This window comes from Homalodisca vitripennis, chromosome 4, assembly GCF_021130785.1.
Source record: "Homalodisca vitripennis isolate AUS2020 chromosome 4, UT_GWSS_2.1, whole genome shotgun sequence".
Lineage (NCBI taxonomy): Eukaryota > Metazoa > Arthropoda > Insecta > Hemiptera > Cicadellidae > Homalodisca > Homalodisca vitripennis.
This window is the reverse complement of record NC_060210.1, coordinates 117,582,906-117,606,146: the sequence shown is the minus strand read 5'-3', so window position 1 is coordinate 117,606,146 and position 23,241 is coordinate 117,582,906. Positions and strand designations below refer to the sequence as shown.

General features: G+C 31.8%; 1 protein-coding gene across 4 annotated transcripts in view; it reads right to left on the bottom strand.

The window, feature by feature from the left end:
- Positions 1 to 23,241, bottom strand: part of LOC124359994 (STE20/SPS1-related proline-alanine-rich protein kinase) — a 128,766-nt gene that overhangs the window by 34,448 nt on the left and 71,077 nt on the right. For all 4 annotated transcript variants that reach the window (XM_046813212.1, XM_046813214.1, XM_046813215.1 and 1 more), the window contains 3 exons: positions 17,980 to 18,191; positions 17,686 to 17,798; positions 1,605 to 1,855 (listed from right to left, as the gene is read on the bottom strand). In XM_046813212.1, coding sequence (XP_046669168.1) covers positions 1,605 to 1,855; positions 17,686 to 17,798; positions 17,980 to 18,191 — 576 coding nt within the window. The remainder of the gene's footprint in view (positions 1 to 1,604; positions 1,856 to 17,685; positions 17,799 to 17,979; positions 18,192 to 23,241) is intronic.

Below are 23,241 nucleotides of genomic sequence, written 5' to 3'. Positions count from 1 at the left end.
CTAACACACATAATACCGTAAGATATTTTTCAACCAACCACACTACCATATAGGGCTATCTCAGATTGGCAAGTTTCAATTTAAAAGCCTAGCTGTAGTAGAAAGACCTTGAAATTAACCCATAAAAACAAAGCTTCAAAAACTTTACACCCTTAGTTTTTATTATAGAATTATATAGGACATGTCTCATTTGAATGACATTATTAATATGCCTCCAATTTCTTTTAATATTTAAAAAATTAAATTAAAAAGTTATACATTTTCTTTACAAACAACCGAAAGAAATAAATTGGTTTGGATCGCTATTAATCATAAATTTAAAACCATTTTTAAACTTCAAGGATAAAATAAGAATAAATACCAGACTGTTTATTACTACAGATTTTTTTTAAATAAATGGATCATTTTACATGGAAAAATAATAATTTAGTTTAGTGTCCAAACTTTTTCATTACACAAAAATGTTAATGATAAAACTTTTAAAAATATCTGTGTGGATGAAATGGCCTGTCAAATCTGATACTTCCCTTGACTGTAAAGTGTATATTTATAAGTCCCCTTACGCTGGCCTGCTCCCAATACAGGATGTTCAATAAATAAATATCACCTAGAAACATGTGGAGAGGAGGGGGGAGGGGGTCAAGGTCAGTGCAGTGCAAGCCGCCTGCCAATATTAAAGCCAGCATCTCCGAAATAGAACAATCAATCCCGACACCCCACGACTATCTTGTGTACCTCCCACCGCCCTGCTTGCCTCATCCTCACTTTAGTGGCAATCTTACAACTGTCTGCAAAACTGTGCATAAAGACATAGACTGCCTCAACATGTCTATTCATTCAATTACAGTCTACTTTTAAATTTGGCCGTTTTACTTGAAACTATTAATTTAAAAACATTCTCATCTTTTAACTACCTGGTAAACATTGTAAGACAAACAATTCCATATGTAACATTATACACTACAGTACCTTTTCCGGTATATTCTGTATTTCATGGAACCTTTAATTTAATTAGTATAGGTCTCAAAAAATGCAATTAAAATGTAAAACATTTTTACTATTTGAAAAAATAGTGTTGAGAAGACACATTTCTTTGATTGAAGTTCGTTTTTGACGATAGAAGGATTTGAAAGGAAACAGGATTTTTCCAGGGAAAGATATGATAGCACATGTCCGTTAGAAAGTCTCAGTTTGTATTTTACCAAAAATTACAAAAAATTTTTTAAAGTTACATTTTTTTTGTTCTTTAATGTACGATGATAAAATGTGTCTTGTAACAAGATTTTGCGAACAAGATTTTACCTGTGATGGAAACAATGGCAACTATCTGGAAAAATCCTGTTTCCTTCACCAGACACATTTTGTCATCACATATAAAAATGCAAAAGAAATATAATTTGTACATGGTCTTTTCTGTAATTTTTGCCGTAGGTAAAAGTTACAAAATACGAACTGAGCCTTTCTTCAGGCTGTGTTAATTTATAATTTATTTCACCCTTTGACTAGTGGAATTTTTACAAGCTATACTGATACAAAAAAAGTTCTAAAATATTTTATTTGTATCAGTAATATTTCCTCCTCTTTAATATTTCAACTCAACTGACCTGTGGATTTGTCCGTTGCTGTGGAAGTACTCGAGTCCTTTCAACACCTCCTTTAGTACCGTGGCAATAGTGGCCTCATCGAACACTCCGTGTTTGCAGTTGGCCGCTCGCATCTTGTGCTTGATGATGTCCAGCAGCGAGCCTCCTTCCAGCAACCGGAGGACCAGCCATAGCTCCTCCCGTACCACGAAACTCGTGTAGTACGTTACCACGTTCTCATGGTTACATGACGACATCGCCTGGATCTCTTTCTGCAATATACAGGACTTTCTTTAGTACTATGTCTATGATATCCACAATGAGATTCGGCTTCAAAAACCACAGCATGAGTCACAATATTTTGCCATATACATAATTGGTACACTACATCACCACATTCTATCCATGTAACACAATGACATTATTGAATCTTCATCTCCACTACAAAAGTACACTTGCTAATTCATCTCATCACTTTCTAAGTCTGATACCTTAACTTTGATCTGGCTAAGCTGCAAAGACCATAGAACCGCACAAGGAATTCAAAAAGCAGAATAACCTAACCTAAATGTTGCTATGTGAAAAAGAAAGCACTAATAAATAGCCTATAAAACAAAAAAGGAACCGAACCAACAGTACAAAATGTTAGCTCAATGTTTTAACACCTCTGACCATCTATAGTGCAATAGCGTGACAACTCTGGGTAGAAATAGAGCCCATAAGTACTCTATCTCTAACATATTCTTCCCCCCCCCCTCTTTCAATAACCATAAAACCTGCAAACTACCTATATTTCTGACTCAAAGAAAAGTACGCCATAAAGTAAAACGTTAATTGAAATTGTACCACAACGTAGTACTTACTTTACCGAATATTTAACAAATACTGAAACAAACCACGGATTTGATCATGGAATGGATCATGTAGAAAAAGAACTACAATTCCCAAGTTAATAAGAAATGCTGACTCACTGAGAATAAAATAATTTTACCTTTGTCTGAATATTTTTGTCAAGTTCTAACAATTAAATTTTCAAGTCAATATCACACTGCTGGTGCTGTTACTTACCAATAAATTTGCTTAAACTATTGTATCACTAAAGAAAACAACAATTTACTACGAATTATATCATTACTTCATTTCAACTTCTTAAACATATAACAGGAATTTGATAATAGTACATTATATTGTGCAAAGAAAATTATTTTCCATTTATAAAGAGAAAACAGAATTCAATATTAAAAGTTTTGACAGCCAAGAGCAGACCCCATTGTCAACAAGTAAACAAGGTAATTTAGACGACATCTGTCAACAAAGTTTTCCACATTAGTCACTGAAACATCTATTGTTTAAGGAATAGAATACTTTCGAAATTCAGTAATATACATTTACTATTTATAATGTGTTTATCTGTAAAGCCAAGCAAAGCCTTTCAAAGCAAAGTACTAATGAATGAGACTCGGCTAAAAAAAACCAATCCGCCAAGATATAACTCCCTATCGAGACTGCTTTCTACATTACTTTCAGCAGGCATTTTAATCCTCTTCTGATCAAATTACCGCAATGGACTTCTGGCACTACCGGGCTGAGTTGATTTTGCTGCTCTGCCGTGGGGAAGACTTTTGCATTCATTTGGTTACATACTATAAATGATTGTAAAGATAATTAAATTACTAAAATATGGTGGTATTAGAAAATTATTAAGATTAAGAGATAAATTAAATAAACAAAAAGTCATTTGTACATGAAATGTTTGTTTGAAATGCCATTACAAACAACAGTTTGTACGTCTTGTACAAAATTTAAGATTAACTTTAAACTAATGTCAGTAAAACAATATTTGCAGAAAGGTACAAATAGTTCCAATAATTCTGTAAGATAGCAGCATGAGTTGAAAGGAATTGTCATTAAAAGTGACTAAACCACCGCCAATGAGGAGATCAATAAAACGTTTCATATCACCTCTAGATCAACACCTCCCCCCCCCCCCAGGCATAAAAACACTCAATGAAAGACAACAACAATACTGTCAACAGATATTATTATTAACAGATCCAAATGTAGCCGTACAATGGCAGAGCACTAAGCAGAAAGCATTGAAAAAGCAATCAGAGTTGATCAGGTTAAGCACCAGACTTTCCATAGAGGCGATTGATTGTCTATGAGCTTAAAATAATCAGATGACCCCTATTTTACACTTTTTTATACGTGCAAAGATCTAGTCTTTTCCAAATATTAAATACAGCATTGATTGGCCATTGGCTACCTTGAACTATCTTTTTTCCTCCCATCTTCTGTAGGAGATGAAAAATAATTGGCATCATTTACGCAACAAATCCAGATAGCCTCAGAAATTGGCATAGCCAATAAGGAACTAGGTCAAGTAAATGTTCACCAATCATTCCCGTAAGTTCGAACATAACTGGTTGAAATGCAATCTCTTCGCTTCTGTTGCCATCTTTCTTGGTAATCCTCCATAGTACGCACTCAAGCCTCAAAGTAAATGAGAACCCCATTTCTCTAGTTAAAGGTTTTCACTTAAAGTTAATAAGAACAATCCGTGCCATCATGAAGATATCTGGTTTGGAAACTGCAAAATAACCATCCTTCCTTTTACACAGCCGACGTATTGTGCTTGCAGCAATATTGCCACAATGTGTTCAACCGTACCTCGTATCCGCTCTGGAGCATGAAATACAAGGTAGATATGAATAGCAAATTAAGATACAGCACCTCAATGAATAGTCTTCTTTTGACACACAATCATTAGAATATTTGCAAGACACAAAAACAAATGTCAACTTTGTCACTGTCTGAATACATCTTTTAAAAGAGATTTATTAAGTCTCTATAGTTTGTCTCAATTACCATGACAAAAACTGTTAAAACACTTTTCTCTACAGATGACTGCAAGGGTAACTAGACCAACATCTGGTTGTCAGCTCTGAAAACCTTGAGACACCAAATTGATTTCCATTTGAACACCAAATAGGAACTTGTAATGTTTTCTGGACTTCCTTCACCTTCACACTGATATTCACTCTGCTTCTCAATTTTTAATTTTTGTTTGGCTATATTTTACTTCACATAGTTCTCCTTCATTTCAAAACTTATACTAATAACAACAAAACACTTACACTTTGTAAACATCAAAATGTAGAATGTCTTTTTAAGTTAGAATTAATGAATATATGATGATGTAAAAGAACGTATATCAAGAATAAATAAAAATGTATTTAAAAATATATGTCTGAAATTACAATTTAATAAATAAATAATTTAGTTCCATTTAAAAATAATGAAACAAAATTTATTTATTTTAAATTTGATGACAGTTTAATTAATCACAATTGTTTATAGTGACCTGAAAATTAAAAAATAAAGCTAACAAACTATTCTAAAATATTTGTTATCAAATTAAATAGATTTTTATGTATTTTTTACTTTAGGACTGCTCTGACATTACTAAAATAGTATAAATTACTTTTAAATGATAAATCTAATACTTAATGGATAGTAAAATGAATGAATGAATGATTAAGAGCAAGCAACGCAATCTTCCCGGCACTTATTTATTAGGACAGGGCACACATTTCATACAGAGTGAAATATACTGGATCGTATGACGTAAAATATTTACAGGCTGCTCCAAAACAACATTTGTTGTGGTCCCGTTAATCAAGTCAGTCTATTTGGGTCTCAGTCAGTGACCCAGATGGGATGTGGGGTGTTGTGTTGGTGTGTGTGTGTGTACACCATACAGACAGACAAGACACACCTAGGTGCTAACTGCCATGTGCAGCTTCTAACATGAATTACGTCACTGACTCACTTACAGTTCCCAGAGATGCCACCTTTCTAGAAATGAAACGTAAGCTACCAGGGAGGACCGTAAAGAGTAGTTTGATAGAAGATATTCAAGATAAAAACATTCTGTTTACATATTTTACAAAGTAACTCCACATAATTTTATAATACTGTTATTAATAATAATTTTATTCCCACAAAAAAACTAAATTACTGAGATATAATATTGTTTTATAGCATAAAATTACTATAAAATAGTCATTTTATTTTACATCACTTTGTATAATGAATAAAACTATTAAAGCTATTTTATTCCTCAGGATAAGATTCAAATGAATGTTAAATGATGATTTTTTCACTAATAAAATTGCAGACAATGCACTCGGAGCAAGTCATTTTCTATCTCACTTTTAAAAGGTGAACTTCCTGAAGAATTATATCTTGAAGTATAGTATAGTATATACACAGTGTTTTAAAAGATACACATAATAGAACACTGTTAGAAGCCTTAGTAGTGAAGAGATTTTACACAATCTCCTTCGTAACGTACCTTTAATAATTTTTTATTAGCCTACTAAGTGTTTCAGCATATTACGCTAAATTTGGGTGTGCCGATGGCCGAGCAGTCTGAAACGTTGGACTTTGGATCTGAGTTACAGATAGCGTAGGTTCAGGTCCTGACTTGAACCATTGCACTTTTTATCAATACTATCGACCTTGTATTGTATCGACTCTCCCCCTTATTTTGTTTGATAAGATCCTCATACAGGCCAATGGCTCATGAGGATGGGCAGAATAAAGCTTAAAGGGGATAATCCTCTCCTTTTTAAGAAAAAATATTTGTTTCATTAATTTTATATATATAAAAGATTAAACACCAGAGACCCCTTTTGTTTACTTTAAGACTGGGAGATTGGACCACAATAACATATTTTATATATTTTTTATATTTTATAATTGAAAAATGCTACCTATTACAGCTAGTTCACATAATACCTGTTTTTGGGAAAATAATTACTTTTGGCACTTACTTTTTGATGAGGGTAATAACATAATAATTAATTATATTTCATCAGTTCCTTGTTATTTCATTTTTATAATCACCATTAATAAGAATCTGTCCTCCAAAAACATTTGAGATACTCTTTTTATATCAAAGACAGCTTATAAAGACATAAAGCTCAATATAAACAAGTGTAACAAGACGTAAGAAGCATTCACATTTCATATGAACAATGCAACAAATCATTTGATAACATAATGTAACAGAATTCATTCTGCCAAACAAGCCGTGTAATTGCTAGATAAACTGTAAGATACGAACATTAATTCGGAGTACTGCACTGAAATGATGATTACTTAACGGCTGCTACTATTGTTTTGCACGTTAAGTACCTATTTAATGACACTTAACTCACACATATCTATTAGTCATTCCTGTAAGTGTTATCATTAAAGCCAACTGTTTCCTACAACTCTTCAATTGTTTTTATATAACTTTATTCACAATGTTGATCTAAGAAAAACAGAATACTTCTAAAACGTTAAAGTATCTTTCTATAATGTACTTAACTTTGTCAAAACCTAAAAAATTATTTTCTTTAAAAGAAAAATACAATTGTCCAATAATTTTTAATTTTGTATACAAGGCCTTACGACATTCAGGATGCCATGAAAAGGTTTGAAATAGCCTTGTGTAAAAATTAAAAGTTATTGAAGAATCGTGTGTTTCTTTTAAAGAAAATAATTTGTTTTACAATAAGAAGTGCTCCCCCTTTCAACTAAAAAATTAGTTACACAAAATATTTTCATGAGTGGGGAGTTCAATATTTTTTTTATTAACTGATACATGTTTAAGAGAAAACTTATTTTTTTAAATTTAAAACCTATTATAGGTGGCATGTGATTTTGAAGGACATTCAGGAATGTCAAGACCATTTTTTTCAAATTTGTGTGTTGCAAAAGTTTAACTCATTAAAAAAGAAACGAGTATTGACAATCTGTTTAAAAAGGGAAGCCTAAATCATAAAACAGGTACAACTTTTATTCTGTTTTCACATGGACTTGTTACGCACAGCATAAATTATAAGATCGGAACCCAATCATAATAAAACAGAGAACGCAGCTGTAGCCGTGAATAATGCTCCTTGATCGCAATGTCACGGACCATCACAATCCCACTTCATTAACCAAGAAACGCATCACTGGCCACTGCCAGGACAAGTCAGGCTTTCTGATCTGTTTTAGAAACATCGTGGAATCTGTTACATTGTTCAAGAAACCAAATAAGGAGAACTAGATCTTACCCAACACTACCAACGTACTTAACTTCAACTTGTCAACATATTGTTTATGCCTTGGATAAAGTTAAAATGTTCTACCTACTACAAAGGATAAATTACTTCTGAAAATAAGTTTGAAAGTAAAATAGTATACAAACATAATTTTGTAAGAAAATAGCTAAATAGAAAACTGTGATATATTCATTTCACGATCCAGAACTATTTTAAGTGATGGAAAAGACATCCTCATTTTTGCAGGAGGTATTCAACGCTGCAATGAGTAAGAGGGAGTAGGTAACTTGTGTATTTGTAGATACTCACTTAATGAGTATGCTGTCTGTGCAGAGGCTACAAAAGTTACAAAACATCGAGATACCTAGTTAATGAGGCAATTTCTGTCTCACAATTATTGTTCAAGTATAATAACTTGCCATATTATCGGAAAGTGCCGATGGCTGAGCGATCTAAGACGTCGGACTTTGGATCTGTGCTAGAGATAGTGCAGGTTCAAATCCTCTCTGGGGCCATTGCACTTTTTATCAGTACTGTTGACCTAGTATTGTATTGACTCTCCTTATTCTGTTTGATAAGATCCTCGCACAGGCCTGTGCCCTATGAGGACAAGGCAGACTAAGCCTTAAAAATGAGAACGACTCTCCCTTGAAAAAAATTAGGTTTCCTGCACTCGCATTTGGCACAAATGGTTACTTGACCTGGATTCTCGAGGTTACATGTATATTGAACCCAGAAGGTGCTAGGGTTGAGACAGTTTGTCCACCTGTCCCACATGTGGTAGTTGAGTATATAAAAGGCTCTTCCTATCAAAATTCTTTCCTTTTATAACCTTCTTACGTCTGTTTCCATTTATATCGCTGTCAATATTTAAAAAAATATAGCCTTCTCCCTGCAGTGTAACATAACACTGAATCTGATTTTAGAAGGATGGTAAAGGTATCCAACAGGAATGGGAACAAGTTGTTTATTTCTTTGCTTAAGCTATTACGATTAGATACATATTTGGTCTGAACCGGACTGTTTAATTTATCTGAATAAGTTATTTGTAAAATTTTATCGTTTAATTCATTTGGACAGTATTGACAACTTTACTTTAAAATCTTTACTTATGTTTAGGATATTGACTTGTTTTAAATGAGTAAAACAATAAAACTCTTACTCATATTTGATTTAAATTATTAATTTCTTTACTACCATCAAATTAATAGCTTAATTTCAGGTCTACTAGTTATCTATATATTTTCTTAGGGTAACAAACATTTTGTAAACCATAATAATATGAAGAATTGTGTATGATGTATGTGTATGAGTGTTGAGGGGTAATTCTTTCCAATACTGACAACAAACTTATCCAGTGTCCTGTCAAATTTTAACAAAAGAGATTTTAAAAAATGAAGTTACGTGATAATATTATTCATTTTTTTTAGTCATGAACACATGGGCCATCTTAAAAATTTATAGAAATATAGGCAGATTTGTGTACTATGTATGCTGTCACGTACTATAAAAATCTATTTTGAAAGCTCCAACTAGATGGCGTAGTTTGGCACCGGCAGCATGAGGCATGAAAGGATGCAGACAAATGGCCGATACGTGAGTCACCAAGGTCATTGTCTAATACAACCATATCTGATGTGATAGCCTGGCCCTGTTATATTCTACAGACTGCAGACCTACAACTACTCTACAAAACAAGGATTTGCAAGGAATACAGTAAAATATCAAGTCAATAGCAAATACCACGTGTATCAGTTATAATCAGACTGGCCAGTACGTACATGAAGACGTCTTTGCTTGAGTGAATGCATTTGGGTAATGCGATGTCTTGTGCCATATGTTACATTTCTTAATCACTAACATGTAGATAGTTGAATTGAATATATAGTACCTAAATATCACAAACTTGATCTCTTTGCTTATTAGTCATTTTATCCAATGGAAAGTCCTTTTTTTAAATATATATTTTGCAAATTTTGCCTATAACGTTTTTAAACTTTTGGTGGACCATGAACTATGGACATTTTAGTCTTTTTAAAGACAACATCACCTTAAAAATACAGATTGGGTTTTAAATGACAATTTACAGAGAGATACAATTTTTGCACTCTGTTAAGCAAATTAAGTGGCATAAATAATACAAATGTAATCAAAATTATTAGAACAGCTTTTGAAACTGTTTTTGAATAAACATGTAGCGTTTAAAATCAAATTTTGAAAAATCAGTACAAAATAAAACATTTATTGAAGAATACACATTTTAGCTATAAAAACCCCAGATTTGGTAAACATTAATCTCCTATTTGATCATAAATGTACAAATGCTACCATAAATGTACATAAATGTGACCGGCATTTGCCAAAACAACTTTTTTACTCAGAGTCTCAAAACTAATGTTTCCAATGGCATAACATTTTATGGAAAATTTTAATGATTTTCCATTTAAAATAGTTTTCAACACTATGTATCATACGCAAATTAAAAAATTACTGGAATTTCCAGGACTGAACATAAGGTTGTTTATTTGTTTAATTAATTATACAGTTGCACAACGTCGATATCAATGGATGTTCTTATATAGCCTGGTGATAGAACTCAACGTCTGATTGAGTCACCACACTAATCTGTAGCTTACGTTTTATCTAGGTACTTAAGACTTTCCATGATGTTTAAACTGTACGAGGAAACAATCAGAAATCTTCCAAATCTACAAACTGCTCATATTAGTTACCAAGAAACTTGTTATTGCTATTTTCTGAACTGTATGAAAATACAGTGTATGTTGTGTGTTTTATAAGTGTATAAAACTGCGTAAGTACAGGCTGTATTTCACTCAGTGAATATTTGAGGAGAACAATTTAAAATCCTAAACATACCTGCGACTTCAGATTCATCTCTTTAAAATAACAGACAGGAAATTGCAGGTAGAAAGTTTGAAACGTTGTACAAGAGTTTAAAACTTTTACAATTATTATTGTGTACAAACTGTTTTCACTTTTTGCTTTCAAAAACAAAAATGAGTTTTAATTATTGTACAGTATTAAGTTATTAATTTACAGGCATTATCAAAATAGAATAAAATGTATTTTAAATTAAAACTTTAACTCATTATTTTTATCCTACTATTACTTATCAATCTTTTATATTGAAAGACAGTTAGTACTAATTTATAGAACTAAACAAATGATTTCACAGATTTCTTTCACAATTTCTTTTACATTGCAAGTACACTCTCATTCTGCAAAGATATCAACAAATTAAAGTACTGTACTTTTTAATAGATGATTTATTATAAAAATAATTCTACCAAAAGCTGAATTTCTCTGACATTAAAAATTGAACCACCGCTGTCTATTTTTGTGAATGGCGAATCATACAACTAACATGGCCTAGGTTAATATATAAATAATTGAGAATATTAAAAACGAAGGGCATACATAAACTTTACCAGCAATTGCGTCAGATCACTACTTCAATGCAAAATTTTTATATTTTTTCTAGAGAAATTTTGAATTAATGTATCTCTGTTCCCATGTGTCCTTAATTAGTTGAATGTGTAACGATTTAATTTAAATCAAATTATTTTTTAACAATGTATACTTTGTATTGCAAAAATAATCTTTATTTTCAAAATGTAAGTATGCAAATCTATTTAAAATTATGAATTTTATTTCACATTTGATTACTTAATTTGAACGTTATACACCAGGTAACAGACAGTTCATAGAAATGACAGAAGGTGTAAAAATATTGTAATCATTATATATCTTTTTATATAACATTAATTGTTTATACAATATAGGAGTACGCCTTGTTATGTAGTGTAACAGGCTACGCTGAGGTTCCATGCAAAATTTCAAATCTTTAGCTCATTTCATTAGGGTTAGGCTACATGTTACTATGTCACATGGGTTAAAATGTCATATGATTGTATTCAGTTGTTTACAAATATATTTATTCTGACATTTTCTTGTTGTCATCTTGGTTACACATAAGCATATTTAGAAATGTTCCCTAAGGTTCAGCTAAATCACATGGAGTGACATATACAATGATTGAACTTGATGTTGCTTATATAGAAATGAAACTTCTAGCAAAATTTGAAGTATATACAGATTAGTTTGTTCTCGAGATACTGCACAGGCAGATAGACGAACAGAAATTAAATTTTCCAGTCCCTCGAGTGATTTGTTATTTGAAAAATGAAATGTCATTGCTTCAAACTCGAAGTACAAGTGTGTGTTTCACCCTAAACAGCCTCCTAGAGCTATATCAGTAATCGAGTCATTACGGTTAACAGAAATCAGAAAAAATGAAGGTCACAGAGATAAGAGACAACACTGAACCGAGTGATAGGCTGTCGCCGCCTGAATGGTATAGTAGAACTGGAGCAAGGGGCTCCTTATCAGCACAGAACTACGCAGACTAATCCTATAGTAAACAATAGGAACCGTTATCACTGAGTGGACTTGATAAGTGTCTCGTGAACCATGTGATGTATCACACGAAGACCTGACTGTGTAATGCAGTAGCGCACAGTGAGTGGGTAGGATTTACACCTCTACTTAACTGAGGATTTAAGAAGCCTGTCAATTGTAAATAAGTACAAGTGACATTGCTTCTGCCACAATGCCCGCAGTGATACTTGCCTTCCAAAATCTACTAGAACTTAATGGAATATTTACATCATTTTTATTATTTCAACTGATTTAAGATTTAATTACATAATTTTTGCTGGATTAAAGGAAAGATCTTAACTTAACCAATTAAATTATTTTTTAATAGTTGGTCATTTCATGTCAAATCAACACACAATACATAAAAATTGACCTCACCATTATTGATTTTACTAATATTGATTCTAGACTCTAGGACCTTTTACGAGTAATCGCACAGATGGACAAAGAGACAAATGGACAGACAGACAGACAGGCGACACGATTTTAAAAAGAACCTGTCAGGCACTTAACAATTACAAAATAATATGATTGCCATAAAAAATATTAAATGACGATACTTTAATAATATACCAAGTGACGGTTTTGAAAACGGGAGTTTACCACATTTTTTGGGAATTTAGTAATATTTTTGTGATTAATAATAGCAGCTTGTGACCTTCACAGTATTAGTCTTTTGTCCGCTTTTATAAAAATAAATAAAATTTGTTAGTATCCTACGATCAGTTCAGCAATATTCCCTGAGATGTACATTTAAAATCATAAATACAATCATAAACCAGAAATAAAATGTCATAAAGCGACCAAACATAAGGAATCAGATAACGCGATAAGGCAGCCACCTCTCATTGCATAAGGAACATACCAAAATTCCAGATGATCTAAATACGAATGCCTCTGATCAGCAGTGTGGGCTGCGACAGCGCTAGCGCTGCCCCACACTACTGGGCGTTAACTGAAAAACATCCCTCCATTCCTCGAGATAATACCTACCAGGTAACATATAAGCTCCTGAATATCATCTGCGGACGCAGAACTTTACTGGTGTAAAACGCAACAACCACCTGAAGATACGGATGACATCAATTCAAATAGCTCCAGATCTGATTGTTTAAATGAAGAATAAGATCCCTTTCCTACATTTAATAGTGTACTTTCCCTGGTGTGGTATCTATCTCTAGCAACAATCTGCAATAATAATGGAGTTGAGACATTTCTTCCAAACAACTTCTATTAGCTTTATTCAGTGGATTCTACATCAATGGGTAGTGAAAGTCAGATCGACTCCATAATTACATTGTCTTACAATTAAATATATGTTAAAGTTCTTGGCCTGCCTGCTTCCAAAGATCTTCTGTTATGGCTCTCAAACAAAACGGTTTACAATCACCTGCCCTTGGGTCCTCATAAATTAAAATTTTCTGCCTCCTTTGAAATTTGAAAATTGGCAACTCAAAAAATTATACGTATGCTATAAATAAAAAATTTATTTGTTGTATAATACACCAGCGTATATTTTTGAGTAGAATGATATATGAATTCTGACTATATTACTGAAGTTATATAATATGAAAAATGTCCAAACAAATAACATGCACATAAAATCAGTTGTTTAACAATGATTTTCACATGCCATTAGATTCAGAATTGACATTATTCAGCCAATCATAACTTGACGTGTTAACCTTAATTAATGCTAGTTATAGCATTCATACTTACATAAAAAGCAAGTAAATCACTATTATTGTTACAACAGACACAAGGAAACAATGTTTTATCATCAAGAAGCTGTATCAGCTACAAGTTAGGATTTCGCACTATAAATGTCTTAATACACGCTGTTTAAAATAAAATAAAAAATTATTTTTAGGAAAGGGTCAAACTGTTACATGAGTTACATAAACAACTTCATTTCAAAAGACCTCCAATTCACACAGATAACAATAAAATTTACATAGAACCATTAGTTTACTTTTCCATTGACAATGTAACAACGCTGAAACTGCAATAAAATTGAAATGTTATTTTGTAATTTTAATATAAATTTAAATCAAATTAAATGAAAATGACAGAACACTACAGAAGACATTTTGTTTATCAGGCCTATTCAAGACACCAGGATAGTCCTTTTTTAATGAATAGACTTTTATGGTCATATGTAGATGAATAGTGCAATAACCATACAATTGGATAATGACCAGGAAAAATTCCATTTGAACAGACACAACCACTCAAGTTGGCACTATTAAAAATATCACATTGGTTGTGTTTCATCCCTTCTCTGGAATACTATAACACTCATTATTTACTTTACTTTGAAGAACTAAATATCTATACATTAATGTGTTTGTAGCCAAAAAAGTAAGTTATTGCTAATATGCCAAACTATTTCATTTGTTTTCATGATGGCAAGCAAGGTTTGAAAAATTTAATTGACAGAAAAAATAAATTGTAAAGTAACAAAATAAATTTGAAGAAATTAATTCTTAAGTTGTAGTAGAAACATTAGCCTACTTTTTAGTTAAAACTTTTTATTATTCAGTTGGTTTACTATATTTTGTAATGTGTTTTGCTGATAGGCAATACAAAATTTGTAAATATCTTCATGGTATAAGTCAAACCTTTCAAATAATTTTTCTTTCAGCTATAAAAACAAAACAAAAAACATAAGTTGCTGAACATTTTATTTGGCAATGAATATAAAAATACATATTTCTACCCCTAACGAATACGCCAATGAGTTTTAGACTCATTCACAAATAAACAAGCAAGACATTGTTAGTCAACAACAGACACAGACGTAAACAGCGAAAGCCCCAAGAATAACAGCTCAAGAAGACATTGCAGATATTGTGTGCACAACGGTCGCACTGTTATAGAAATGCATCTATTTCAACTTAAGGTATACAGAGACTATATGATTGTTCCTTTTTTCTCTAAACGCAATTACCATAGATGGTTAATTAATTAATTAAATCAGGCCATGTAGGATAATGTTGTATCACGTAATGCAATTATGTACTTGTTACATACAAAAAAAGTAAAGCCAATCATTTTGTCTCGCCATTTTGGAATGTAAAATACAGGAGCAGTGAAATATGACCACACCTATTACACCAGAGTATGGACATTAAAAAGATTAGAGAGAAGTTATAAATTAGGCAACATAGGTAACATAACATTATATCTCAGTCAACACAAATTACACTATTATTTCATTTCTAAGCACAAATTTTAAATTTAAAGTAGGCTATAAAGGATAAATTTAAATGCTTTGTTTGAAGATTGTTTTTAACCATGGAAAGATTTTGAAGGAACCAGGATTTTTCCGGTTCTATACTGCCAGGAACAGCAGTATGTTCCGATCATGAAATTAATTATAGTAAGCTATTAACAATTTCTGTGTATCACATAGAACCATTTGAGATTGTTTATTACTATGTACCTGCTACCTTTTTGGGATAATATTGAACAGTATAGCTTTGCTCGAGAACACAGGGCTTATTTAGATTGTTAGGCCCTGGAGCATTTAATAACTCCAGGGATATTATTTATTTTACCCACGTTACCAAAACCGATGTAAAACCACTTTTAACAATTGCCTATAGGCCTAGTAATATACTTTTGTTTCCAACAAAGTTTTAGGTGTTTACATGCCATATACTTTTTAAAAATAATGTGTTAGCTTACCAACAATATTGTTAGGTAAGTAAAGTAACATTTTTAGCTTACTCATGCATTTACCATCATATATTTTTACATTTTGCTGACATGTAGCTACTACCCAAGGGATGTGTTTAGTCTGTAGCTATCAGCACAGGGTAGCAGAACGGCTGTAGCCCTTGCTGATTCCTAGAGGCTTTACTGTCAGCCTGTTCCACCACCCAAACAAATCTTTCAGGCCTGCTGCACCATAATGATTTAAATTCTCTTACTAAGCAATTTTCTTTGTAAAACGAAGAATAATATGAAGTGAGCAAAGACTAAATATAGTATAGCAAATTTTAAAAGTTATGCTGCGACATTTTTATTAAACATTATCAAATAGCCTACTAACTAGCTTTGTTTGCTATTAAAGAAAACATGTTTACAACAAATTCTATCCGATTAAATCGATATAGGCTATATAACCTACCAATCAGTGTAATTTATTGTTTTTAAATTTCACATAAAATTATGAGAATGAATCGGAAAAATATTCTAATATCACTTTATAGTGTTTAGGCATTTGAGATGGTAGATCCTTTACCGTTATTATTAGATACACTGCTTGTGAACGTCTACCTACCCTTTGATAAGACTGCAACATGCTCACTTGACTAGTATTCAGCATATAGCCTAACTTTTTGAATACTAAAAGAACACAATTTGTTGGCCTAACTAAATAATATTCATTTTAAGCGGAACCGGTTTTTTATATTGAAATTATCAAGCGATATTTAATTATTATACCCATAACAATATAATCAACCTATGGTAATTATTTTGAACTTAAACTAAATCATCTACACTAACTATACAGATTTTCACATTCTAATTAGAATTTGTTCTATATATATATAACTTCTTTTCCTAAATAAATAAAGATAGATAACTTTAGAAAAATAAACAAAATAATACTAAAAAGTTATTTAACATATCTTTCTTGGTTTCAAGATGTTTGTTTTATTGTTAGGTTTTCTTTATTATTTCAATGACATTTTTCCTGTCTTAGTTTTATCTTTTGATTAATAGTTATGATCCCTTTATTATTTAGGACATTACGTAATTATTTAAACTATTTTTATTAATTTGAAACATGTGACTTTCATTTTTTCATTTTAGATACATTGATATTGACTGATAGTTCTGTTATTCAATATATAAAAAGTATTATGATGTAAAAAGCTATATAAAAACGGGTCCTCTACTCATACTTTGCCCTTCTTTTTTTATATGTTCGCACCAATATAACATGAGATATGAATTTTAATTGACGTATACTCTTTGGTTGGTTTCAAGGTTTTACTTATTTTACCTTTAGGCCTAACATAATTTACTCAAAACACTCACTAAAATAGAATCCAGTTATGTTATTGACAATTTTAATGTTTCAACAATAATCTGTCACTGTGCATAGTATATATCATACTGATTTATATGTAGGGATTAAGATAATTAAAGCTATGATAGATTGTTGTATTTTCGCTTAGAATCCATTGAAGGCTTAATAAGTTTAATTTAACTCACTTTTAGGTTTTTATCTTGCACATAATTGCATGCTACACTTAGTTAAAACAAATTAAAATAAAAAACATTACACTCAGGCTTTTTGGGGGAAATACTGGGGGGGGGGAAATATTGAATAGCTTCTGAGAGCGCAGGCCTTAATCAGATTTGGCTATTAGGTCCAGGATTAAAAAATATTCTTACAAAAGTAATATTTCGTTTCAAACAGATGCAATAGCTATAAATGTAGCCAATTGTAGGCTGAAAGAATCCAAAATAAATCTTATCACCAACGTGACCTCGAATCAAATTACATTATAGGTTAGGTTACTTACCAATAATTCATCCATACTCGTATTCCATTTTTCGAGGTTTATCCGCTTGATTGCACATTTCTCTTGCCTTGGTTTACAATAGGCACCGTGAACTACAGCTGTAGCACCCACACCTTTAACAAATAAACGGAATTTTCTAAATAAGGTTAACTATTTTTATCTCGTATACAACACCGGTAAACTACTCGAGTGGAATTCACTGATTAACAAATAACTACCATGACAACAACAACATTTTATATGTTTAAATAAAACAATACAATTTATAACATAGAATAACAAATATTTACTAACCGATTACTTCTTTTAATTCATAATCATCTTTGGAATTTGGCCAGCCTTGTACCGTAGTGGCTGGAGTAGTCCCCGCCATTTTGTTTTCTGACGAGTCGTCTGCACCTGCGCTCGATCGTGCAGTGATTGTTGCATGTGGGGAAATTTCTGTTGACGATTTACGCCTAAAAATTCCCGGTGATCCAGGTGGCATTAGGCCAGGAGATATTTTCCTGCAACAATAACAACTCAAATTAATATTGCAGTTGTGTTGAAGTAATTTTACACTAACACTTATTCCTTATTATTAATTAAAAACAAAATTAAATAATTCATAAAATATATAGTAATTCTCGGTTAGCTGCAGTATATTGTGAAAAATGCCAAATCAAATCAATTATTGTAATTTGCGCGCAGGTACAACATAAAATAGACGAAGTCAAGAATAATTTTAACTTTTACTAGTAGTTTCAACAGTATATGTGAAACAGAATATAATCTTATACTCACAGAAAGAAATAAAGGAACATATAATTACAGAATGTAATGTTTCTTACAATCCAATAGATAACATTAATTTTATTTATCCTTATAACTGAATATTCCTATTTGTTTCTAAAAATTCACTTTGTTTATAAAAGAGCCCTTACTAATACAATAGTAGGCTAAATAACGCATCCAAAAACTTATAAACACACATTTTAAAATAATATTGTAAATGATTTACTTAACTCTTAATTAATTATAACATCGCATTCTATTTTTCATAATTTATTAAAACCAAATAATTATACACGAACATGCCAACACGTAAATATATATGAATTATACCAACAAATGCAATGGAGGTCAAAGTTCTATTAAGATAGTTCAATAGGTGTATCGTTGATGTCTTTTGTTTGATAGTGACAGCTATGCTCTAATATTATAAATTGTTATAATTAATTTATTGCAAATTATTGTCAATAAAAAACACAAGTAAATTTTCTATTCGTACGGTTTTACTATAAAAATTCATATCCTTATCTTCAAAAGTTTTTCTTTTGTCTGAATTCAAGATGGTACCATGTGTAACATTAAAGCTTTACAATACCTTGTGAAACCAAAAGATTATATTTTTCCTGTCTTCATGGAAGGTACCTTAAAGTGATGCAAATATGGAGTTTAAAAAATTAATCCGCTGGAAAATTATTGCATTACCTTTTGGTAATATTGCACATAACATAAAATTGACAGCAATTTTATAAAAGTAAAATTGTATACTAAGTACATCCATAGATACATACACATATTGGAAAATATTCAAAAATCTAAAAGATTGGATATATAGAATTTAGCAGCAACAACAGGCAAACAACAAAAATCTAAGAAACTCCTACAAGCCTGCTCTATACAGCCAAGGATGATTACAATGCTGTTTCATAAAAGGGTTTAGTACAGAATATACACCCGAACCTCAAGTTATCATCAAAATATTTTGATGAGTACCAGGAGTACAGAATCTCGCTACTATTCCCAGTTAAAACATGTGATTTAGTCAAATAGCAAAGAACTAATTTTAATATAATTTTAAAATAGTAATATGAGTTAGGGCTACATAGTGTTGTATAAATAAATAAAATATGCCTGCAAAATCTTGAGAAACCCATTATTTGACTCAATGTTCTTCTTCTAAAATATGTCCCTAAAACGTTTGTCAGCTAGTAAATCATTTAAAGCTGTAACTGTCAATGACGGACGTAGGGTGGGGTCACAGGAATCATCCCCAAATTTGTCTAAGTATATATTATTATTTATTTATCGTTTCGTAAAAAAAGTCAATTTTAGACTACAAAATGTGTAAAAATTTAAAACTTTCGAAATATTAAAATTGATTTTAATTCTTATGTGTTGCAAACTTGAATTAACTACTTTGATTAGTCACTTTGACATAATACTTATGAATTGTTCAACTTCTGTTGTTTTTACAAATTTATGTTATTAAGTTATAATACCGGGCGAGCCATAAATCACTTGATACTTGCAGTTACTCAGTATCAATTTGACTATAGTTGTAGCTAGCCAGCTGTCTGTTATAACAATACCGTTTTGAGGTTATCCTATATTGAAGTTAATAAACTACACGTTGTTAGAAGTGAGTTTGTAAGAGAAGTACTTAATACCTTAATTAACTATAAACATTTAATTAAATCTGTCAAATGACTTCTAGTAGTTTACGTTTCGTATATTGTGGATTGACAATATTAAATATCACACAGTAGGACATACGCAACCACGGTTGTTGACACCACCCACACGCCCACCAGACAATGCACATTTGAGGATTACTTATCATGATTGATGGTCGCCTTGTGTTGGTGTGGCGTCAATTTTGACTAATTGCTGCTAATAAGTCACATAACAACGCTACTGGATTGAAAATGACTCTTTTGTTAGTAAGTGTGCAGTTTAAAACATTTTAGTACTCCCAAATATATACAGAATGTTCAGAAAATGTGTTCCATTACTATGGGATTGTGTTCTAAGCATAAAAGTTTGCAAAAGTTCTTATGAAGGTATGTCCTAAAATCTTTAGTTTTCTGTCTGTTTGTATGTATTTTTATCCAAACAATTTTATCTTTTGAACCAGTTAAGATTAAGTTTGTAAGAATTAGGAATTGTATTAACCTTTGGTAAACTTTTTTGAAAATAAAATATTACCAAAATCCTTTTAGCCGTTTCAAAATGGCAGACTTCGTCGGTTTTGAGTTATTTTGATGGAATAATTTAAACGTCCGCTATTTTGAAACATTTTTTTATAAACAACACATACAGACAGATAGGCAGAAAACTAAATAGTTTCGAACATACCATTATATAAACTTTTATGCGCATCTTTATGTGTATAACAAAATTCCAAATTATTAGAAAATCTTTACTGAACACTTTGAATAAAATTTGTTTGATTTAATTTACGTACTACAATAGCCCTCAAGGCAGACTTCCTATAAAGTATATGCATATCTTTCCAAGAAGTGTTACGATCATGCCCCAAGCCACAAAACGAAGCCTCGTTTTATTATCTAAGCTTTTATTCATTTATGTATTATATAGATCATTTTTTAACAATGGCTTAGTAAAATCATCTTGATTTTTAACCTATCACATAAACACGATATTTTCAGACACTTTATTATCCTTATTTTTGAGTACGCGGTTCTTTTACTGCATTAATGTTGGCCCACCCGTGCGGGCATTCTTTTGTTGTTCATATATTGCATAAGGGCGTTCCTTCACTAATAACTTTAGTTTTAAAAAATAACTATATGAATAGTAAGCTTTTCTTAGCTCGAAACATCATAGTTCCGGAGATGCTGAAAGTGCTTCAAAGGTGAAAATAATGCCCAGTCGGGATGAAGAGAGAGGGGGAGAGTAGTGTTAGTTTTGACAATACTGAGTAGCGGGTCAAGATGCCTCGTTATGTGCCAAGTGTGTTTAGTCAAAGTGTCGACAATTGTGTGCCAAACTGTGACACTCTCCCTCTTGTCAAACCCTGTTTCGCCTACGTCAGAGCAAAAACGACAATCCCCACTATTCACCTGATGACAGTGATATAGTTTTTACGAGATAAATCGAATTATTTTCCTAAGCTTGGTCAATATTTGTTTCACAGTCATCCCGATTATGTTTAATTATATAGCTATTTTTAGTTTATTGGAAAGAAAATACTAATACGACGGAGTATCGAAGAATCCGACAGAGCGTACCGAAAATCTTACCGACAACCATCTCATGTGTTACGTCACAAGATAAAAATTTCGTTGCCATCATGGCCAATGTAAAAAGTTATTAAATTTTGCCGTTACCTTTAATTTTGGCATTTTCGCTATAAAATCAACAGAGTCGATTCTTGGACTAATAGAAGAACCAATGTACCAAATTTCAAGTCTCTAGTGCATCTATAACGAGAGTTGTCGCCCGGACGGATAGACAGACGGACAGATGACAACGACACGACGTTAGGAATACCCTAACGAGAATAATTCCCGTTAATAAGAGAACACGACTATTTCAATATAATTACATTACAATAAAACAGATAACATCTTTATTACAATCTGTTTTACGATTACATGATATTTTTACGGGAAATAGAACAGTTTTTAATGATTGATTAGTAAATAGTAGCTAATTTTTTAAATGTTTTAATGACATGAATGTGTAATGCTTTCGTAACTCATAATTGTTTTTGAAGACTCTTGGAGCAATTGGAAAAATCTTTTCCAAATTATTTATTTTCTGAACGAGGCCTTTCGAAACCAACGGTTTCATCATCAGGCGACCCCACAGATAAATAGTTAAATGACTTTTTATTACAATTAAAATACCATATGGTGTAAATATGCAAATACAAAAATTTTATTAATTTAATATTTCAGCCAGTATAAATAAAGAACTTGGAAAATTATTGTATTCTTTTCATTTAGTAGTAGCCTATTTATAATTGTTTTAATACAGTTTAATTTTTATAGTAAAGTCGCTAGATTTATAATAATTTACTTAGTGTTAGCATAAATTATTATTACAAGTTCTAAATCTAGACATTTCAAAGCCGAAAATTTGTATCCAAATTCCTAGATGGCAAAACAAAGTTCGATGGGAAGTACGTAGAAGCTGAGATCAGATCATACGTTGAAGACTACGTAATTGTTATTTATTTTTTTTTTTTTAACTGAAAAACTCCTTAGCAATACCTCAGGTAACAGCTCGGTGGGCCAAGCGACCTGCGCGTGTAGGCCGGCAGGGCTTCTTTTCCAAGAACATTGGACTTTTCCTTAGAGCCCGATTTCCCGTAACCCAAGAGGCAAGAACTGGAATAACTACTAATTTATTCAGTTGTCTCGCTGTTATATTCAAATTAAAAGTGTTTCGGAATTTGATTTTTCATCAATCATATGAATGACAGCGTGTAGGTGAGGTCAATGTTTCGCAAATGGTTAGTACAGCCTCTGCCGCGCGCATAGAACTCTTGGCCTATCTACTACTAGACCCAGGATGACTCAGAGTTCGCTCTCCAAACCAGGACCCCCAGAGCCAGAACAATGGTGCGATAATCAGTCGTTTACACCAATGAGAGTTTTTGTACGGTTTTTCTTATCCTTAACGTGTTTCCTTTAGTTCTTGACCACCGTGACTCATAATTGCAAACATTCCTTTATCTCCCAAATCTTTCTTATGTATCGGACAATCACTTGTCAAACAGAAAAATGCACCCGAGGTCAACATACTTAGTATTTTATTTAG